Raw genomic sequence first — 18566 nt, 5'->3', positions numbered from 1 at the left:
TGCCAAGGGCACTGACACAACCATATACCATGACAGACCCTGCTTTTGAACTTGTTGCTGATAACAATCTGTATGATTCTTTTCTTTTTTGGTCTGGAGCACACAGGGTCCATTTCTCCCCAAAAATGCCTGAAATGCTGACTCATCAGACCACAGTACACATTTCCACCGTGTGATGGTCCATCCCAGACTAGGGCTGCATGATTCTGGTTAAAATGAGAATCTCAATTTTTCATTCATTCATTTTCTTGTTGGTTTAGTCCCTTTATTAATCCGGGGTCGCCACAGCGGAATGAACCGCCAACTTATCCAGCAAGTTTTTACGCAGCAGATGCCCTTCCAGCCGCAACCCATCTCTGTGAAACATCCACACACACACTCATACACTACGGACAATTTAGCCCACCCAATTCACCTGTAGCGCATGTCTTTGGACTGAGGGGGAAGCTGGAGCACCCGGAGGAAACCCACGCGAAGGCAGGGAGAACATGCAAACTCCACACAGAAACGCCAACTGAGCCGAGGTTTGAACCAGCGACCTTCTTGCTGTGAGGCGACAGCACTACCTACTGCGCCACTGCCTCGGCTATATCTCAATATTTATTATTATTTATTTTTATTTTTTGCTTTAAAAAATTAATATGAGTAGGCTATTATTATTCATATTTCTCAAACATGTGGTAAAACAACAATATTTTGTGTTGCTCTACTGCTGGTTAAAAGGCTACATTTTATGTAGACTTGCAGTGATTGACCTGAACAGACTTTAAATATGTTGTTATCGCACAGTAAAGGTATTACAGCCGACTGTGCGGCTGCCTTTGCTTCACTCCTGAACTTGAAAATATGATTGACAGAATCATAGAAATGCTGGATTAAGATCGTCTAGGGCAGGGCTGCCCAAACTTGGTCCTGGGGGTTCAGTGTCCGGCAAAGTGTAGTTCCAACTCCATCAGACACACCTGGGTTAGCTAATCAAGCTCTTATTAGGCTTTCTTGAAACATTCATGCAGATGAGTTAAGACAAGTTGGAGCTAAAATCTACAGGACACCGGCCCTCCAGGACCGAGTTTGGATACCCCTGGTCTAGGGGGTCGAATCAAGATTGTGATCTTTCTTTTGATTAATCGTGCAGCTCTATTCCAGATGCCTCCAAAGTCGAAGGCGCTTCTGGACACTGTTAACAGGGCTTCCTTTTGGCACAGCACAGTTTTCACTGGCATTTGTGGATTAAACTATTTATTGTGGTACTTGACAAAGGTTTGCCAAGTTAGTCCTGAGCCCATGTGGAGGTATTGCTTAAAGATGAATGACGATTCTTGATGCAGTGCCGCCTGAGTGATTGGAGATAACTGTTGTTCAGCTTAGGCTTGCGCCCTTGTCCTTTACACATTGAATTCTTTCCTTCAAACGCACTTTGAGTTCCTTCAAATTCCTTGTTTTATTTTATTTTATTTTTTTTTTGTATTGTTTTATGCACTAGTGAAGGTGAAATATCCAAATATTTTCCTGTCTTTCTTTGAAGAAAAATAGTTGTTAAACATTTCAACAATTTTATTCATGTATTTGTTGGCAAACTGACAATCATCAGCCCATCTTTGTTCCTAAAGTTGGACATGTGACTAACATTCTTCTATTTTTTTTTCATAAAGGTTTGGAACCAGCTGAGGAGTAAATTAATTTTATTTATTTTTTTATGTTTGCATGATCTATTCCTTTAATAAGACAAAAAGACCTGATAAAACTAACATAGATAGATTTTCAGTGATTCAACAACAACATCAGAAGATATTTGACCTAAATAGATTTAATGCAAATTAATTAATGCATTGTTTTTATGATATGGATGTCCAGTTTTATTTTAGTTTGAAAAACTGTAGTATTCTTTTGAACATTTTAATTACATTTTTAAAAGTTTATGGATGCATTTTTTTGTAAAAAATAATTTAATAAATGATTTAATAATTTAATTTTATTAATTATTCAAATATTCAAATAATTTGATAAACCCTCCAAAATATTACTTTCTTTGAAAATCCTTTGAAAAAAAAAATTCCTGTTAAAATAAAAACCTGAGCACCCTTCTAATTATACCTAAAGATTAAATGTATTTGTCACAGTTTCTTCAGGTTCAGCAAAGTGTTTATTTAATGGGGGGTTTTCAAGATGCTTATGTTTCTTTTTGCGTGTGTGATGATAAAATGATGATAGTTTTTTCACATAAAATAGTAATATACTTGTGAAGTTCATGTCCTCATATGAAATGAAAGATGCTGGAATCATCATCAGTATGTGTAGTAAACAAAAACTGTTCTATTAAAACAAGCATGCACAAATTTCGGCTGTTTATTTTACTCCAGCATTTTATTCATTCATTCATTCATTTTCTTGTCGGCTTAGTCCCTTTATTAATCTGAGGTCGCCACAGCGGAAGCGAACCACAACTTATCCAGCACGTTTTCACGCAGCAAATGCCCTTCCAGCAACCCATCTCTGGGAAACATCCACACACACTCATTCACACACACACACACACACACACACACACACTCATATACTATGGACAATTTAGCCTATCTAATTCACCTGTACCGCAAATCTTTGTACTGTGGGGAAACCGGAGCACCCGGAGGAAACCCACACGAATGCAGGGAGAACATGCGAATTCCACACAGAAACACTAACTGAGCCGAGGTTCGAACCAGCGACCAAGCAACCTTCTTGCTGTGAGGTGACAGCTGCGCCACCAACATTTTATTTATATAGCACATTTTATACACATAGTAATTCAAACTGCTTTACATAAACAAAAATAAAAGAAACAAGTATAATCAAATAAAAACAAGGAATACAAATGATTAAAAATAGATTAAAATGTTTTAAACTATTTTTAATCTTAGGTTTACAGCACTACATTTTTTTTTTTATTTAACCAAAACTGAATTCCAGAATTCTTTAAAACATTCGCTTTTATCGCTATTGACCTTTGACCTTTGTAATAGAAAGCAGAAATGCATTTTTTTTTTCTCCCAGGACTGATGAAATGTGCTTTTAACCAGAGAAGTCGAGGTGTTAGACAGTGGTGTTCTCCAGAAGCCAAAGAGGAAATTCATGTACTTTTCTGTCCATTCCCAAAATGTTGACTTCTGCACTTACCACCTCCTGTCATCTCTTTCAACTAAATATTTTGTGGTGTATATTTATTTTAGAATGGGAACATAGCCTAACATCATATCTACAGAAAAAAAAAATATCTGCCTCCGGTTTTGCTCAGGAAAAAAATAATGTTTTCTTTGAACACACTGACTTCATGCCATGATGCTGGGATTGTGCTCGTTTTTTCTCATGTGTGTTAAAAGCTGTTTTTGTCACATTGGAGCAGCGGTCACTCCCTCTCATTATGACACATTGCAGTGTTTAATGTCCTGCGCATTAATGATGACCTTCTTTGCTGCTGCTGTAACCTTTGTGCTAAAGAGTACCTATAGCCTGCAGACTGCATCACTTTTACATGTAGAGCCGCATCCGTTCAGCTCTGCAGATGAAAAGAGCACGCTTCTGCAGACTGCAGATGTACAGGCCACTTTTATCCACATGCGTCTATTTGAAAACCTCTGCAAATTAAAGTTTGGAAACAGTACATGTTGCTTTTTATTTCTTAAAGTGTCTAGAGATAATTGGAAATGTGGGGAAAGTACTTTTTTCTGTGTGCATTTTTCTAGAAGGATGCCAGATTTAGACTACTTTTATTCATTTTATTTAGCTATTCCAGCATATGTTTTACGCAGTGGATGCCCTTCCAGCTGCAACCCAGTACTAGGAAACACCTATACACTCGCATTCACACACACCTTCATACATTATGGCCAATTTTAGTTCATTTAATTCACCTATGCATGTCTTTGGACTGTATGGAACAAAATCAGTGCCAAAAGTATTGAAATAAAAAGCGTTTCGAATAGCACAAACTTAAAAATAAATAAATAAATAAATAAAAATAAACACTGAATTAACTTGCATTTTAATACCTTTTATTTCCAGGGTTTGTATGTTCAGGTCCTGAAATTTAACATATATATTTATTTAGCTGTGAATATTTCAACCAAAAATATTTCAAACATGTTTTCATACTTAAAAATTTTATATAATTCAGATTCAATTTCCAGATTTCACTTTCAAAATATTTTGTTCTGTTTAAAATTTGGTTTAATATTTAAAAGGTAATTTCATCTATTCATTCATTCATTTTCCTTTAGTTTAGTTCCTTTATTCATCAGGGGTCATCACAATGGAATGAACCGCTAACTGATATGTTTTACACAGCGGATGCCCTTCCAGCTGCAACCCAGTACTGGGAAACATCTATTCACACTCATTTACGTCCAATTTAGTTTATTAGATTCCCCTACAGCACATGTCTTTGGACTGTAGGAGAACCCGAAGCACCCGGAGAAAAGCCACGCCAATACAGGGAGAACATGCAAACTCCACTCAGAAATGCCAACTGACCCAGCTGGGATACAAACCAGAGATCTTCTTGCTGTGAGGCGACAGTGCTACCGAGCTACCATGGTGCCCACCAAAAGGCAATTTTCAGTTCATTTTATTTCAGTTCCAAAATTTGCTTCTATAAACTCAGTGGTTGAAATTCGGCTGTTAAGCAATAGATTGCTGATTGAGGATCTCCAGCTGCTTTTTCACCAGCAGATGTTGACGATCGACCAACCAATTTAAGATTTTTAAACCTGTAAATAGGCGAGAAAAAACTAATAAGGCAAGTTTATTTATATAGCACATTTCATACACAGTGGCAATTTAAAGTGCTTTACATAAACAGGAATAAAAGAGACAAGTATGAATAAAATAAAAACAAATAATATAAAACAGATGAAAACACCGGTGTATCATATTTTCTCATTTTACTCTGGGACTTCCTCATTAACAGCATGACTGAGACACCATGCCACCTGGTTGCCAGTAATAGTGTAAAATAGTTAAAAATATTAGTTTTACAGCACAATTGTAATTGTTAATTTTTAGTGCCCTTGTACATTTAACCATCCTGTACAAATTGCCTCTAAGGCAACGTTTACAACGCTATTCTTGATGGTCAATTCTGATTTTTATTTTTTGCTGACCTTTTAAAAATGTCTTGTGTTAAAAGTGACTTGTATCCGATTGTTTGAATGATTGTCTGAAGGTGCTGAATGACAGCTGATAATAAGAGTGCTCTTTTTTTCTTCTTTTTTTTTCTTTCCATTCCCGTATTTAATCTGTTCGCAGGGTTTCATTTTGTTTAATTCTTTTTGACAAGTTTTTTTTTTTACTGTAATTTATGACAGAAAAGTTCTCATTTGGCCATCTTCTTTTTTTCTAGGGCTTTTTAAACCAGTAGGCATCTTAATATAATGTCCATGGCGTGATTTATGCACATGATGTACAGTATGCAATAGTTTTATATTAGTTTATTGTTTATGTGGTGGATATTGTGAACTCTTGCTTTTTCATTTACATGTTTAAATACTAGTGCTACATGACAAAAAAAAAAAGCTTTTTTAGTCTTCATGTATGAAATATAAGGTTTGGGCTAAAGTCCGTTCTGAAATGAAAGCGTCAGAGTTGACGTCATTCACTATGGTTTTTAATGATGCGCGACTCGCATTGACAGGTGAAAATTCGATCTACATGCTTACACTGCAGGCACGAAAGGACGAATCCGATTCATATGGGATAAATTTTCACATAAGAACAAGGCCTGAATCTGATTTGAGTAAATCGGAATCCATATGAGTTTTTTTCCTGCTTACACCTATGAGCCCAATCCAATCTGTGACGCATATTGAGTCACTTAAACAATGCAGTGCATGCAACCTAATACTATCAATTTTATAAACGCACTATTATTTAACAATTACAATTGTGCTGTTGTTTTACAGCACAGTTGTAATTGTTTCATTAAAGTGTGCTCGTACAATTTACAGTATTACTGGCAACCAAAATTATCAGTAATACTGTACATTTTACAGCATTGTTTTACAATCTAGTTAGTTTTACAGTTCATTTACTTTTGTATGAAATACAGCAACTACTGGATAATTGTTGCCGGCAATAAACTCTCATTTTGTCAAAAATATTTTATTACAGCATAAAACTCTAGGTGGTGGCGCAGTAGGTAGCGCTGTTGCCTAACTGCAAGAAGGTCTCTGGTTCGAGCCTCGGCTGGGTCAGTTGACATTTCTGTCTGGAGTTTGTATGTTCTCCCCGTGTCGTTGTGGGTTTCCTAAGAGTCCTCCGGTTTTCCTCACAGTCCATGCCATGCGCTATAGGTGAATTGAATAAACTAAATAGTCTGTAGTGTATGTGTGTGACAACTGACCCCTGATTTATATTGGGACTAAGCTGAAAAGAAAATGCATGAATGAATGAATGAAGGAATGAAGGAATGGATGAATAAAACTCTAGGTTTATATTTGGAGAAAGAAGATTTTACAAATACTGAAGCACTGATGAATATAAAGAGTTTCTCTGGACAAAAATACAAAAATGAATAGTGTCCAGAGGATAAGAACAAACTGGCTGATTAAAGTCTGACTGAATACATCAAGCTTAACGATCTCAAACGCTCTCATTAAAGGCTTAGTTTAATAGTTTCTCTGAGCAGATGAATAATTCATTATCACACTGGTTGAATGTTGTGAAGTGTTTGGCGAGGGTGAGCTGCACTCCATCTAAAGACATAGGGAAGAGTTTGCAGTCTGTTAATTGGGTTAAATTAAAGTGTTGTTGACAATGAAACAGCATTAAAATTTGCTGAATGCTGTGCACTGTCCATTTATTTTTAAAAAGAGTACGTGAAACAGAATGCTGCATTTAAAGATAAATATTTGTAGAAGTAGTAAACCACTTTATTATCAGGTCTGTGGTAAATATTTCACTGTGTTAAATAATATTCGAACTACTTCTGCTATTTCTTTATAAAACATTTAGGCATCAGTGTCTGCTCGCTTTTTTAATAATGTATTTTTTTAAAGAAAAAAATATCCATAGGGATTTTAAAAGAAAGTCTTTATAAACGTTTTAAAAGCCACAATGTAAAAAAGAAATCTGTTAAATACCAGTTTCCATTTGGGATGTAACGATTCAACATGAGTTGAAAAAGCAGCTTAGGCCCCCCAATAAATACATAAATTATACCTAAAACATTGTCTTTTTCTACCATTTCCTATCATATTTTTGTAGGATGAGGGTCAAACAAACTAAATTTAAAAATTTCTAATTATTACAAAAAATAATTTAAATTATTTCATCTATGCAAAGTTGTCTCACACCCACAATCCTGCAGTCAAATCAAGCAAAAGTTTAGTTTAAAAAAAAAACATTTATTATTTTTGATTTATTTATTAGGCTAATTTTAGTTGTGAATTCATTTTTGGAAAACAAATCATTTAAAATGTAGATATAGCATTAAGATAAAACATAGAAAAGAGATTGAGTATTACAAAAAAAAAAAAAAAACTCTTTATGATTAAAAAGGTGTATTTTAAAACTGTTGGGTTCCATGGCTGGAATTGCTTTGGGCCCCCAAATCACTCAATCCCCCTGGTTTTACTTGCTCATCAACGGCGAGCAAAAGGTGAGATGGCAGAGTAAAATGCCCGCAGTGAAATCCACCAGACAAAACACAAACTGTGTGCAAATACTGCAAAAAGACGTTTAAAAAAACAAACAAAAAAACAAAAAATCATGAATCACCTAAATATTGTCAGATAAACATACTGACAAAATTGCCAACTAAAACATACTGATTTATTCAGCTATTCAGCTCAAAAATGAAAACTAATGGCTCGTTTTGTGGTCCAGCTAGGGTCACATAATTGAATCTGTCAATAATACGGCTCAGTTTTGTTGTTGTTGTTGTTGCTGTTGTTTAATTGGTTTTGGTTTGGGCTCAGGTCACCTTCACATTTCTACTTTTAATATCCTCTCTGTCTCTTGTTGCTTTCTCAGGTTTATCCTAGAAGAAAACCTCAGAGTCTGAGACGAACGTCCTGCCAACATGTTCACCACCAAAAGGTCAGAGCGACACAGTGGTTTGTTGTCTGTTTTTCTGATCTTCAATGAGAATTTTCAGTCATTTGTGAGGAATCTTAATTTGGGTCACTAGCAGGCTGATAGCATTGCATTTAGTTGAGCTTATGTTACTTTTTTGCTCCCACTTTCTAAATGTAGGTCTGTAGGGTTTGTCCATCATTTTTGCTTGTGTGTGTGTGTGTGTGTGTGTGTGTGTGTGTGTGTGTGTGTGTGTGTGTGTGTGTGTGTGTGTGTGTGTGTGTGTGTGTGTGTGTGTGTGTGTATGAGTGTGTGTGTTTTTTTTTATTTTATTTATTTATTTTTTTCAGTTTTGTTGAACTTACTGTATGAATCACTGGCTATATTCAAAATCATGTGTATGAATTCAACAAATTCATACAATAGTAAAGGCAAAAAGTATCTGGATGATTTATTCCTTCTAGTGAGATTATGAAGTGTGTAAATTTCTTTAAAATCTTTTAATCAAGCAACAAAAATATTTAAATTTAATTTAAAAATTAAATTAAAAATTAAATTAAATTAATAAACATTTAATGTAAAATTAAATTTAATTATTAAAAATTAAACTAAAATTAAATAAAAATTTAATTAAATTACATTTAAATTAATTTTATTTAGTTTTTTATTTTTAATTTAATTTTTAAATTAAAATAAGTTAAATTACAATATTTTGGTTGTTTGATTAATTTGTTTGCTTAATTTTGAGTTTATTTTTTTATTATTTAAAGTTAATTTAATTAATTAAAACAATTTTATGTATTTATTTGTAATTTTTTATTTAATGTAATTTAATAAACTTTAGTGTAATTATTAAATTTAAAATTATTTTTAATTTAAATAAAAAATATTTAAATTTGATTTAGTTTTAATTAATTAATTATTTTTTTAATTAAAATTATTTTTACTTTATTTATAATTTAATAATTTTTATTGTATTTAATTAATTTTTTTATGGCCAGCTGTTTACTTATTTTCCAAGTACTGGGTTGCAGCTGAAAGGGCATCTGCTGTGTAAAACATACAGAGTGCCGAAATAGTTGGTATTTTATTCCGCTACAGCGACCCCTGATAAACGAGGGATTAAGCTGAAAGAAAATGATTGAATGACTTTCCATTAACTAATCTTAGTTATTGTATTTACCATCATGAACAATCAATGAGCAGTAAAAGTACAGTTTTACAGTATTCATTTATCCTTTTAAGTGTTTGTTAATGAAAATACAGTTGTTCACTCAGTTTATTAACAAGTGCTATCAAACACAAATTTGGGGTTTAATAAGGCATTAGTTAATGAACTATGAATTAATAATTAATTTAATTACTCTAATTACGATTAATAAATGATGTAAAGTTGTTCTTTATTATTAGTTTAATACATTAACTAATGAAACATTATTTTAAAGTGTGACCAAAATTTAATTTACTTGATCTGATCCTTGTTTTAAAAACTGTAATATGATCATTACATTAATGCATACTGAATATGCATTATAGTGTTGATATCTTTGTATGTAATATACATATTTTTAAGCTAGAATTGTTATTAGTCATAAATTCCAGTCAGGTTATAAATTCCCTCTTAAATGCATTTTCATTCTAGCCATATTTTCTGAGTGTTAAAAGCCAGGTTTGATTCATCTGACTGAATATGATTACGCTTTTTGTGGGGCATTACGCAGACAAACACTGAGATTGACGCCACAAACATGCGTAATTGGTAGCTCACAGGAGTAAAGAAACCAACCAGGATGCAGAAAATTGACAAAAGCTGTTGAGAGCTTGTGACCTCAGGAAATCTTATTGTTATTCTGTGCAAAATTCCCCCCTTCGTGTTTGTCATGGTGTGCTCAGAGAACGCACAGTGAAGAGTTTAGCCTGTTTACTAATTAACACTGATTATATTGGTCATAGGAGAGATTGTGTTGAACCTAATATGTTTTTCTTTTAAGATGGCATTATAGATTAGATGGTGATGGTTTTGTTGGTCAGTCCTGTGACTTCTGGGAGCATTAAATTTAAGCAAAATAGCATAGAGTTAAGCATATAGGCCTTATTTTGGGTGCATATTGTGCATTGTTTTGATGCATGTTGTAGAGGTATGCACAATTATAGTGTGTTATTATATTGGAATTGCTGTTTTAACAAGGTGAAAGATAACATTTATCATGTTTGCAAAAACAAACAAAAAACATGTCTTACTAGTCCCAAAGAATTTACTTTCTGATTTTTAATGCATTTAGAATTACGCCAAACCCTAGACCTAATTCAAATTAGTTTAATTTAATTTAAAATTTAATTTAATTTTATTTAATATTACTTTATTTAAAAATAATAATTATTATTATTATTAATAATAATTTTTTAATTAATTACATTTTAATTTTACTTTAATTATACTTTTATTTTTTATTTAATATATTTTAATTTTACTTTTACTTCATTTATTTTATTTAAAATAAAAAAAATGTAAAAAAAATGTAATAAAATTAAAATGTAATATTTTTTTTATTTTACTTTTTAATTAAATTTAGTTTGATTTTATTTAACTAAATTTAGATTTTATTTTGTTTTGTTTTATTATTAGCTGTTTACTGGTTCTTCTAGTTTTTGGTTGCGTTTGGAAGGGCATCCGCTGTGTAAAAGATATGCTGGAACATAAATTCTTCCACTTGTTTTAATTATGGTTGGAAACACAACATGGCGTCTTTTGAAGCAATCATGCATATCAATGAAGTTGCACCTCATACACAATAGAGCGCACTGATTAGCGGTTTTTCTTATGGAAGCCATTCTCATGATGAAGTAATGCTGAAAGCTTAAAGACGTCATGCTGTACCCGCCGGTACAGACATCCAGTCTACACACTGGAATTCACACAAGGATCTAATGGCTGTGACGTAGCTTCAAAATTTCTTTTCAAAACGGAAGAATGAATTTGCTCGACATACTGTAATGTAAAAACTTTCAATTTTCACTCTTTTTGTGAAATATATGTGTCCTAATCGTGTTTTTAGCAGCATGTGACACATATATATGACTGTCAACATCTAAAAAAAATGTGTTTTCCCGTTTCGTGAACCTTTAATTCTGCAGTTGAGTTGAGCAGCTGTGGTTTTGTTTTTTCATACAATCCCTTTCAGACAGCTTCCTCTTGCGTCCACATTTACTCCGGTTGGATGTGGTTCGCCCTTCTTGGTGATATGAAATATGTCATCAAACTGTCACAAAATTTAAAACTACTCCGACTGTGTTTGTCTGATTGAGAAAAAAACACAAATACACCGATGATGGCTTGAGGGAGAGCAATTAATGGGATAACTTAAATTTTTGGGTGTTGCTTTAAGGGTAACACACATTAGAATATGGTTTTGAACCATTATTGAGCTCTTTTATGGTTTGGGTTTGTCTTCCCATCAGCGGCTTAATGGCTCGTGTTTACATGCGCTTGTTAAACTGTAGCAGGAACATGGTTAAATTGAATCCCTAATCACCGGGATTGTTTATAAAAATGCATTGCAGTTGGAGCAGCTCATTAAAAATGTTGCCCTGCCATCAGTCTTCTGCTAAAAAAAAAAAAAAAGAGCCGCATTTCTCTTTGAGGTCACAGTAATGCGTATGCGCTCAGAGCAGCAGATAAGGCATCCTCTAATTAGACTTACCAATGTTTACTTTCCAGAATGGGCTCAGGCAGTAAGAGCTAAACCCTTCCGTCGATGCCCCGGGCACAGGACTCATTACACAGTCATCAAATCCTGCTCACTGGAATCATCTTGACCTCATGTAGCTTCAGTGTCACTTTAAAATGTTGCAGATATTCAGCTGACCAAGAGTAATGGAAAGAGGGTTCACCCTCCAGGTCTGTTTTGGGACAAATTACATTATAGCTTCCTTTAAGTTCGCATGTGTGGTTCCTGAATCCTTACTGAAGACACAAATTAGTTACTGAAGATGCAATCTTCTGAAGCGGGACTCACGCTGTGGGATTATTTATTTGTTTTTTAAAAGTCAGACTGTACGAATGTGATCTGCATGTCACGCTGTAAGATCTCAGTTGTCATCATGTCAGACTATGTGACAATCAAGATGTGTCAAAAACGGAGGCACTCATGAAGACTCATCCGGGGTTTACGTCATCAATCAAGATAAATCAGAATCAGATTGAGCTTTGTTCGTCAAGTTTGTGCGAACACACAAGGTATTTGATGTGGTTTTCAGGCACTCGGGGCACATACTGTGCTGAGCAAATATGAGAACACCCCTTACAAATCTCTTGTTAATTTATATTTTCTATTGACCTAATTCTTCAATGCGGAAGTGTTTTTGCGATTGTTTTAGAATTTCCGATTCGGTTGTCTATGGGAGAAATGACTAGGAATAATAAACGGCAGAAAACGGTCAATCTACTTGCTCTACAAACGAGTGTGTTCTTGACTATACAGACAAAATAGAATAAATAATTTTAAAAATATCAGTTCGCAACATGAAGCAGCAAAACAAGCAGTTTTTAACGTCTAAAAATAAATGGAAGCGAATAAGACCAGAAGTCTCGAGCCAAAAAGGTTCAAATAGCTGCGCCCGCTCGTACACGGAGAGAATAAGGTGAAAAGGAAGCTTTACAATATTATATTTGTGCATATACGTTCATTAGTTTGGTCGGTACTAAAGCCAAATCTAGAGCTAATCTAATAAAAAAACGTATGATATTGGTCCAAAATTAGTACACACAAATTTATATATTAGGCAAAAATATTAAATAAAAAAATGTAAAAACAGCAAAATTCAAGAATAACAAAAAAAGATAACATTTTGTTGAAATTTTGTAGTTTGTATTTTTTGCCCAATATTTCGCGTGAATTTTAAATGCTTTATCTTTCTACTTCTAAAGATGTTTCATGACTAAATTATTATTTTATTATTTTAATATATCTGTCAATAATAAATAATGAATAAATCAGGTTTGTTCAATTAAATATAAAATCATGTGCCCTTTTGAGAAACTTTTGAAATAGTATTATTTTTATAACAATATTATAATAATACTATTTTTTATAATAATTTAAATCTTACAAATATAAAATTTTCTAATATTTTCCAAGGGATGTTTAGCAAAGGACATTTTCACTGTATTTCCTACAATTCTGGAGAAAGTATGGCTGGAATAAAAAAAAAAGTCTTTTTTGTGTTGTTTTTTTGTTGTTGTTGTGTTGTGTTTTGTTTTGTTTTTTTTGTGTGCGTTTCATTTTTTGTTTTGTTTTTTGTTGATTTTTTTGTGTGTTGTGTTTTTTGTTGTGTTTTGAGTTTTGTGTTTTTTGTTTTGTTTTGATGTTGTGTTTTGTGTTTAGTTTTGTTTTGTGTTTTTTTTTTTAGTGATTTGACAACAGAACAAACCAAATCCATCATCAAAATGGTAATAAAAGTCACATTTTTTAACTTTCCAAGTTAAAAGCTGTTGGATGAAAGATTAAGGTCCCATAATTCAATTCAAAAGCATAAATAAATGAGGAAAAATAAAAATATCTGCTACTTGACGGATATTTTTTTTTTACACTGAAGCTTTCATTTTGGGTTGAACTGTCCCTTTGAAAGGAAAAATAATTCTCATTTTCTTTATTTTTTACTGATAGCAGCAACATCACATTTACCTTCCCGATGTTGAAACAATTTCACAAATTTAGACAGCTCTTAGTAAAAACATGACTGTGAGTGATGCATATTTTTTTGTGAGCTTATGTCTTGTCTAAGCATACAGTATCTTATTTTAGGTTTGCATCTTTGTTTGTGAGCACTAACTGCAGAAGTATCTTTCATAGGATGCAGAGACTGAGCTGTCAGAGGGTTTTAATTGCTGTCACGATATGAAAGCATGATGGAGTTGGACTCATGAGCTGCAGTGAACAGGAGACAGACAGGTGTGGCGTGATGCTGTCTGAAACAGGAAGATGTCATACTGTCAGGCTGAATGACATTCCAGCAATGGAAAGAGATAGTGGAGTCGCAGAGAGCTTGTTTCTCATGAAAAGAAAACTGCGGATAGGATTTTTAAATTGACAGAAAGATGTCAGCTGGTGACTTGCTCCATCATTTAGTTTGGTTGTCGGACTGAATTAAAAAGTTCTCAAATTAAAGTATCTGAAGCACAGATGTGTGATATTTTATTAATACATTTAAAGGATATTTGAATTTTTTATTATGCTTTTTTTGCTGCCATCTAATAATCCAAATTAATATTTCATTTTAGTTGATATTTAAATTATTAATATTTACATTTTTAATCTTAAATGTAAAATATATATTTTTATAATTCACATAAAACTGATTAAAAAATTAATTAAAATATAAATGATGCAAAATTTTAATACTCAACTATTTGCAATAAAATATTTGTGTGTGTACATTTGAATGTTATATAAATATAAAGAGTATTCCATAGAAATCTTTTTTTATTTTAATGCTCAATTGGGTTTAAGTCAGGGCTCCGGCTGGGCCATTCAAGAACAGTCGTGGAGTTATTTTGAAGCCACTTCTTCATGATTTAAGCTGTGTGCTTGTGGTCATTGTCTTATTGGAAGGTAAACCTTTGCAGTCTGAAGTCCTAAGCACTCTGGAGAAGATTTTCATTTACGATATCCCTGCACTTGACCACATTCATCTTGATTGAAACCAGTCATCCTGGTCCTGCAGCTGAAAAACACCCCACAGCATGATGAGCAGTGCCTGGTTTTCTCCTTACGTAATGCATAGCATTAAGGCCAGGAAGTTCTATCTTGGTCTAATCAGAAATAGAAATAAAAAAGATAGTACAATAAAATTTGAGTAAAATGTTGCAAAATAAAATTTTAGATATGTTTTTGTTTCTTTTGATATTTCCCATTTAAAATTTGCATTTAATATTTTTATCTAACATATAAATTTGGCCTAATAATTTTTGGACCATTATCGTAAGTTATTTTGTTAGATAGTAATACATTTAATTAATTTATAAATGGAGGAATGAATGCATGAATAAATAAAATTAATAAATAATTAATTAAATAAATAATTTAATGGATGAATAAAAGAATGAATTAACAAATAATTTAATTGATACTTTAGGTAAAATCTAATATTATGCTATCAGTCATGACATAAAAATGCTAAAGATTTCTAGCTTCCCAATGTCAGACAGAATTTTATTATCAGTACATCATTCAACTTCAGCTATTTTCCTTAATGCATACTTGCTACTGGTGCTTTAGCTCTGCTGCCGTTGTCAAACGCAAAATTGATGAAAGACAAATCAGAGACTTGACATTGACAGCAGCAGCAATCAACACCACGCCGCTTCCATGTGGAACATAGCCACTAATCAAACCTCCCTCACCATGCCAAAGAGGGCAAATACATCAACGGCCGACCCTTGATGAGCTGTAGAAGGCGTGTTCCCTTCAGAGAACATATAAACCATAGAGGACACTTAGTCTTCTTCAAAGACGCAATGATCTAATCAGAGCACAAGGACTGCAGATATCCTGACTGACATTGGCGATCGTCTGGAAGTCGGAGATGAAATCACTGAGATGTTTGGAGTGCAACTGATTTCTGTTTGACCCCCTGTAGTTCCCCTTCCCGAGGGCGATTTTGATTGGTGTCTTAGAAGGGAAGGTTCATTAGCATAGGGGAGAGGAGTCTGTTGGTTAGTGTGTTTTTCGGATTGCAGGAACCACATGCAATCATAAGAAGCTCATGTTGACGGAATTAACACTCTACAAGTGGCAAATACATGCAAAAATGGACCTCGACAATTGAATAAAATAAAGGCGTATACTGCAGCACCATTAAGAATTTCAGCATTTGGGTGGTTTAAGTTGAAAAGTGTGTATTGACCCTTTGATAAGCCACACCCGAAAACTGCCACACCCCAATCGTGGCTTAGCAACCGTAGCTACATGCATTTACATTTACATTTAGTCATTTAGCAGACGCTTTTATCCAAAGCGACTTACAAATGAGGACAAGGAAGCAATTTACACAACTAAGAGCAACAATGAATAAGGGCTATAGGCAAGTTTCAGGTCTGTAAAGTCTAAGAAGGGAAGTATTAGTAGTATTAGTTTTTTTTTTTTTTTGTACAATTAGTGTGATATTCTGAGAGGCAATTGCAGATTAGGAAATGTAGTGGAGACTAAATATTTGAGTTTTTAGTCGTTTCTTGAAAGTAGCGAGTGACTCTGCTGTTCTGATGCAGTTAGGGAGTTCATTCCACCAACTGGGCAGATTGAGCGTGAGCGTTCGCGAAAGTGATTTCTTCCCTCTTTGGGATGGAACCACGAGGCGACGTTCATTCACAGAACGCAAGTTTCTGGAGGGCACATAGATCTGCAGAAGTGAGAGCAGATAAGAAGGAGCAAGGCCAGAGGTCACTTTGTAGGCAAACATCAGAGCTTTGAATTTGATGTGAGCAGCAACTGGCAGCCAGTGCAAACGGACTAGCAGCGGAGTGACGTGCTCATTTAGGTTCATTGAAGACAACTCGTGCTGCTGCATTCTGGAGCAGTTGAAGAGGCTTGATAGAGTTAGCTGGAAGCCCAGCTAGTAGAGAGTTGCAGTAATCCAGTTTGGAGAGAACAAGAGCTTGAACAAGGAGTTGAGCTGCATGTTCAGATAAGAAGGGTCGGATCTTTCTGATGTTATAGAGTGCGAATCTGCACGATCGAGCAGTTCTAGAAATGTGGTCAGAGAAGTTTAGCTGGTCATCAATCGTTACTCCAAGGCTTTTCACCATTTTGGATGCAGTAATGGTTGCCCCATCCATCTGGATTGAAAAGTTATGGTGTAGAGTCGAGGTCTGGCAGGAGGTCTGTCAAGCTTTCGCACGAGGGAAACAAGCCAAAGCTTTGTGCATATTGTGGAACTATGATACCTGGTATCCTAAAAGTTTGGACTGGGTGGTGGAATTTTTTTCCTTTCCTAAACCTAAAACCCAAGGGGAGAAATGCCAGCGTGGATCAAGCTCTGTGAGGGGCACTAAAAGAGCGGGGTTAAGTTGGTTTTGTTTTCAGTATTCCTGACACATTCAGTGATAGACGGCAATAACTCACACACCTCTTACCCTAAACAGATCTAAACTGTGTTTCTTACAAAAATACAAAGCAAGTTATGTTTCATAACTGTCTTTTTCTTTTTTTTTGGCTCAATATTATGCGCACTGCTCCGTTTAAAGGTTCAAGAAACCCTTGAGTACTTTTTTTTTGAGATTTTAACAGATTTGTGTGTGTGTTGAGCATCATTTAAGACAATGTTGGCACCTGTCAGCTTTAATTGTGGGGAAAACTGGATGATTTTGAGCTTTTGTCAGCTAATTACATCTTCCTGGTTTAAAATAATTTTGGGGAGGTATCAAAATCTGCGACGTAGCGCAAAACTGCTAGTGAAGTGATGACGCGTCGGCTCATTAGTATTCATAGCAAAGTTTTCTTATCCTATGAGAAGAGCCTGCTTCTTAATTATTCATAACTGCGCGTGCTTTCTGAAGGCAAGACATACATGCCAGTGCCAAGCTGTGACACACTATGTTGATGACTGTGTGAAACCGCGTCCACGGACCCACGGCACACAGTATTTAACTGTTCATAAAGGGTCATATGTGTTTGTTTCCATGATCCTCTGGATTTGTTGCATGTTTTTTCCCCGCGATCCTGTCAGGGCCGATACAGAAAAGCCTTATGAGAGCAGCAAGCACTTTTTTCGGGAGAGCATTACGAGACATGAAGAATGGCGGACTTTGTCTTTTATCAGTTGAATTCGTTTACATTTAGACACATCTCCATGCTGCTGTGTTTGCCTAAATCCTCTAGATTACCAACAGGGCTGAGGGTTGAAATAGGCAGGGCAAGAGACCTGCTGCACTGAGTCTGCATTCAGACCCAGGGATTGAGCGAGAAGTCTTCATTTATAGTGTTTATTTAAACACGATTATCTTTATAGTGATATAAATTTTGGTTGTGTGTGTATGTGAAATTAAGAATAACAAATGTATCAGGGCATTCAATTATTTTTATTTCTTTGCATTTTAACTTTTTAAACTATAAAATCATGTGTCTCCTCATGGTTTGTGTCTCATTTTGTGAGCCAACTGTCAACAGTTGTTCGCTCTCTCTCCTTCTCCCCTGCTCTGCTGGCCACACTCACTCCTCACTTTGCTTGCAGAGCTCCACGCCCATTATGATGCATTTTTTAAAAACATTTCTGAGGTAGACTTGAACCGAAAGTGGGGCATTTTATGGCCCTTTAAGCCCTCGCAAAAGCTGTAAGTACGAGCACGGTCCACTCATATTTCCATCTGTTTCAAGCTTTCGAAAATCTGAAACTACATATCAGCAGAACAAAACTGCAAAACAGCACTTGTGATCAATATGCTTCACCCGCAGCTGTTTTTCAGCCATTTATAACCCTCATGTCCATGTCAGAGCTGTAATTCACTGATGTTTTCGTCCGTC

At 34.6% G+C, this 18566-nt stretch overlaps 1 protein-coding gene across 2 annotated transcripts in view; it reads left to right on the top strand.

Moving 5' to 3' along the window:
• Positions 1-18566, top strand: part of oxr1a (oxidation resistance 1a) — a 330299-nt gene that overhangs the window by 27065 nt on the left and 284668 nt on the right. For both annotated transcript variants that reach the window (XM_073925233.1, XM_021466735.2), the window contains exon 2: positions 8008-8073. In XM_073925233.1, the coding sequence (XP_073781334.1) occupies positions 8057-8073 (17 nt within the window). In that variant the 5' untranslated portion in view covers positions 8008-8056. The remainder of the gene's footprint in view (positions 1-8007; positions 8074-18566) is intronic.

This window comes from Danio rerio, chromosome 16, assembly GCF_049306965.1.
Source record: "Danio rerio strain Tuebingen ecotype United States chromosome 16, GRCz12tu, whole genome shotgun sequence".
Taxonomy (NCBI): Eukaryota; Metazoa; Chordata; class Actinopteri; order Cypriniformes; family Danionidae; genus Danio; species Danio rerio.
The sequence above is the reverse complement of the archived record's forward strand: the minus strand, read 5'-3'. Positions and strand labels throughout refer to the sequence as shown.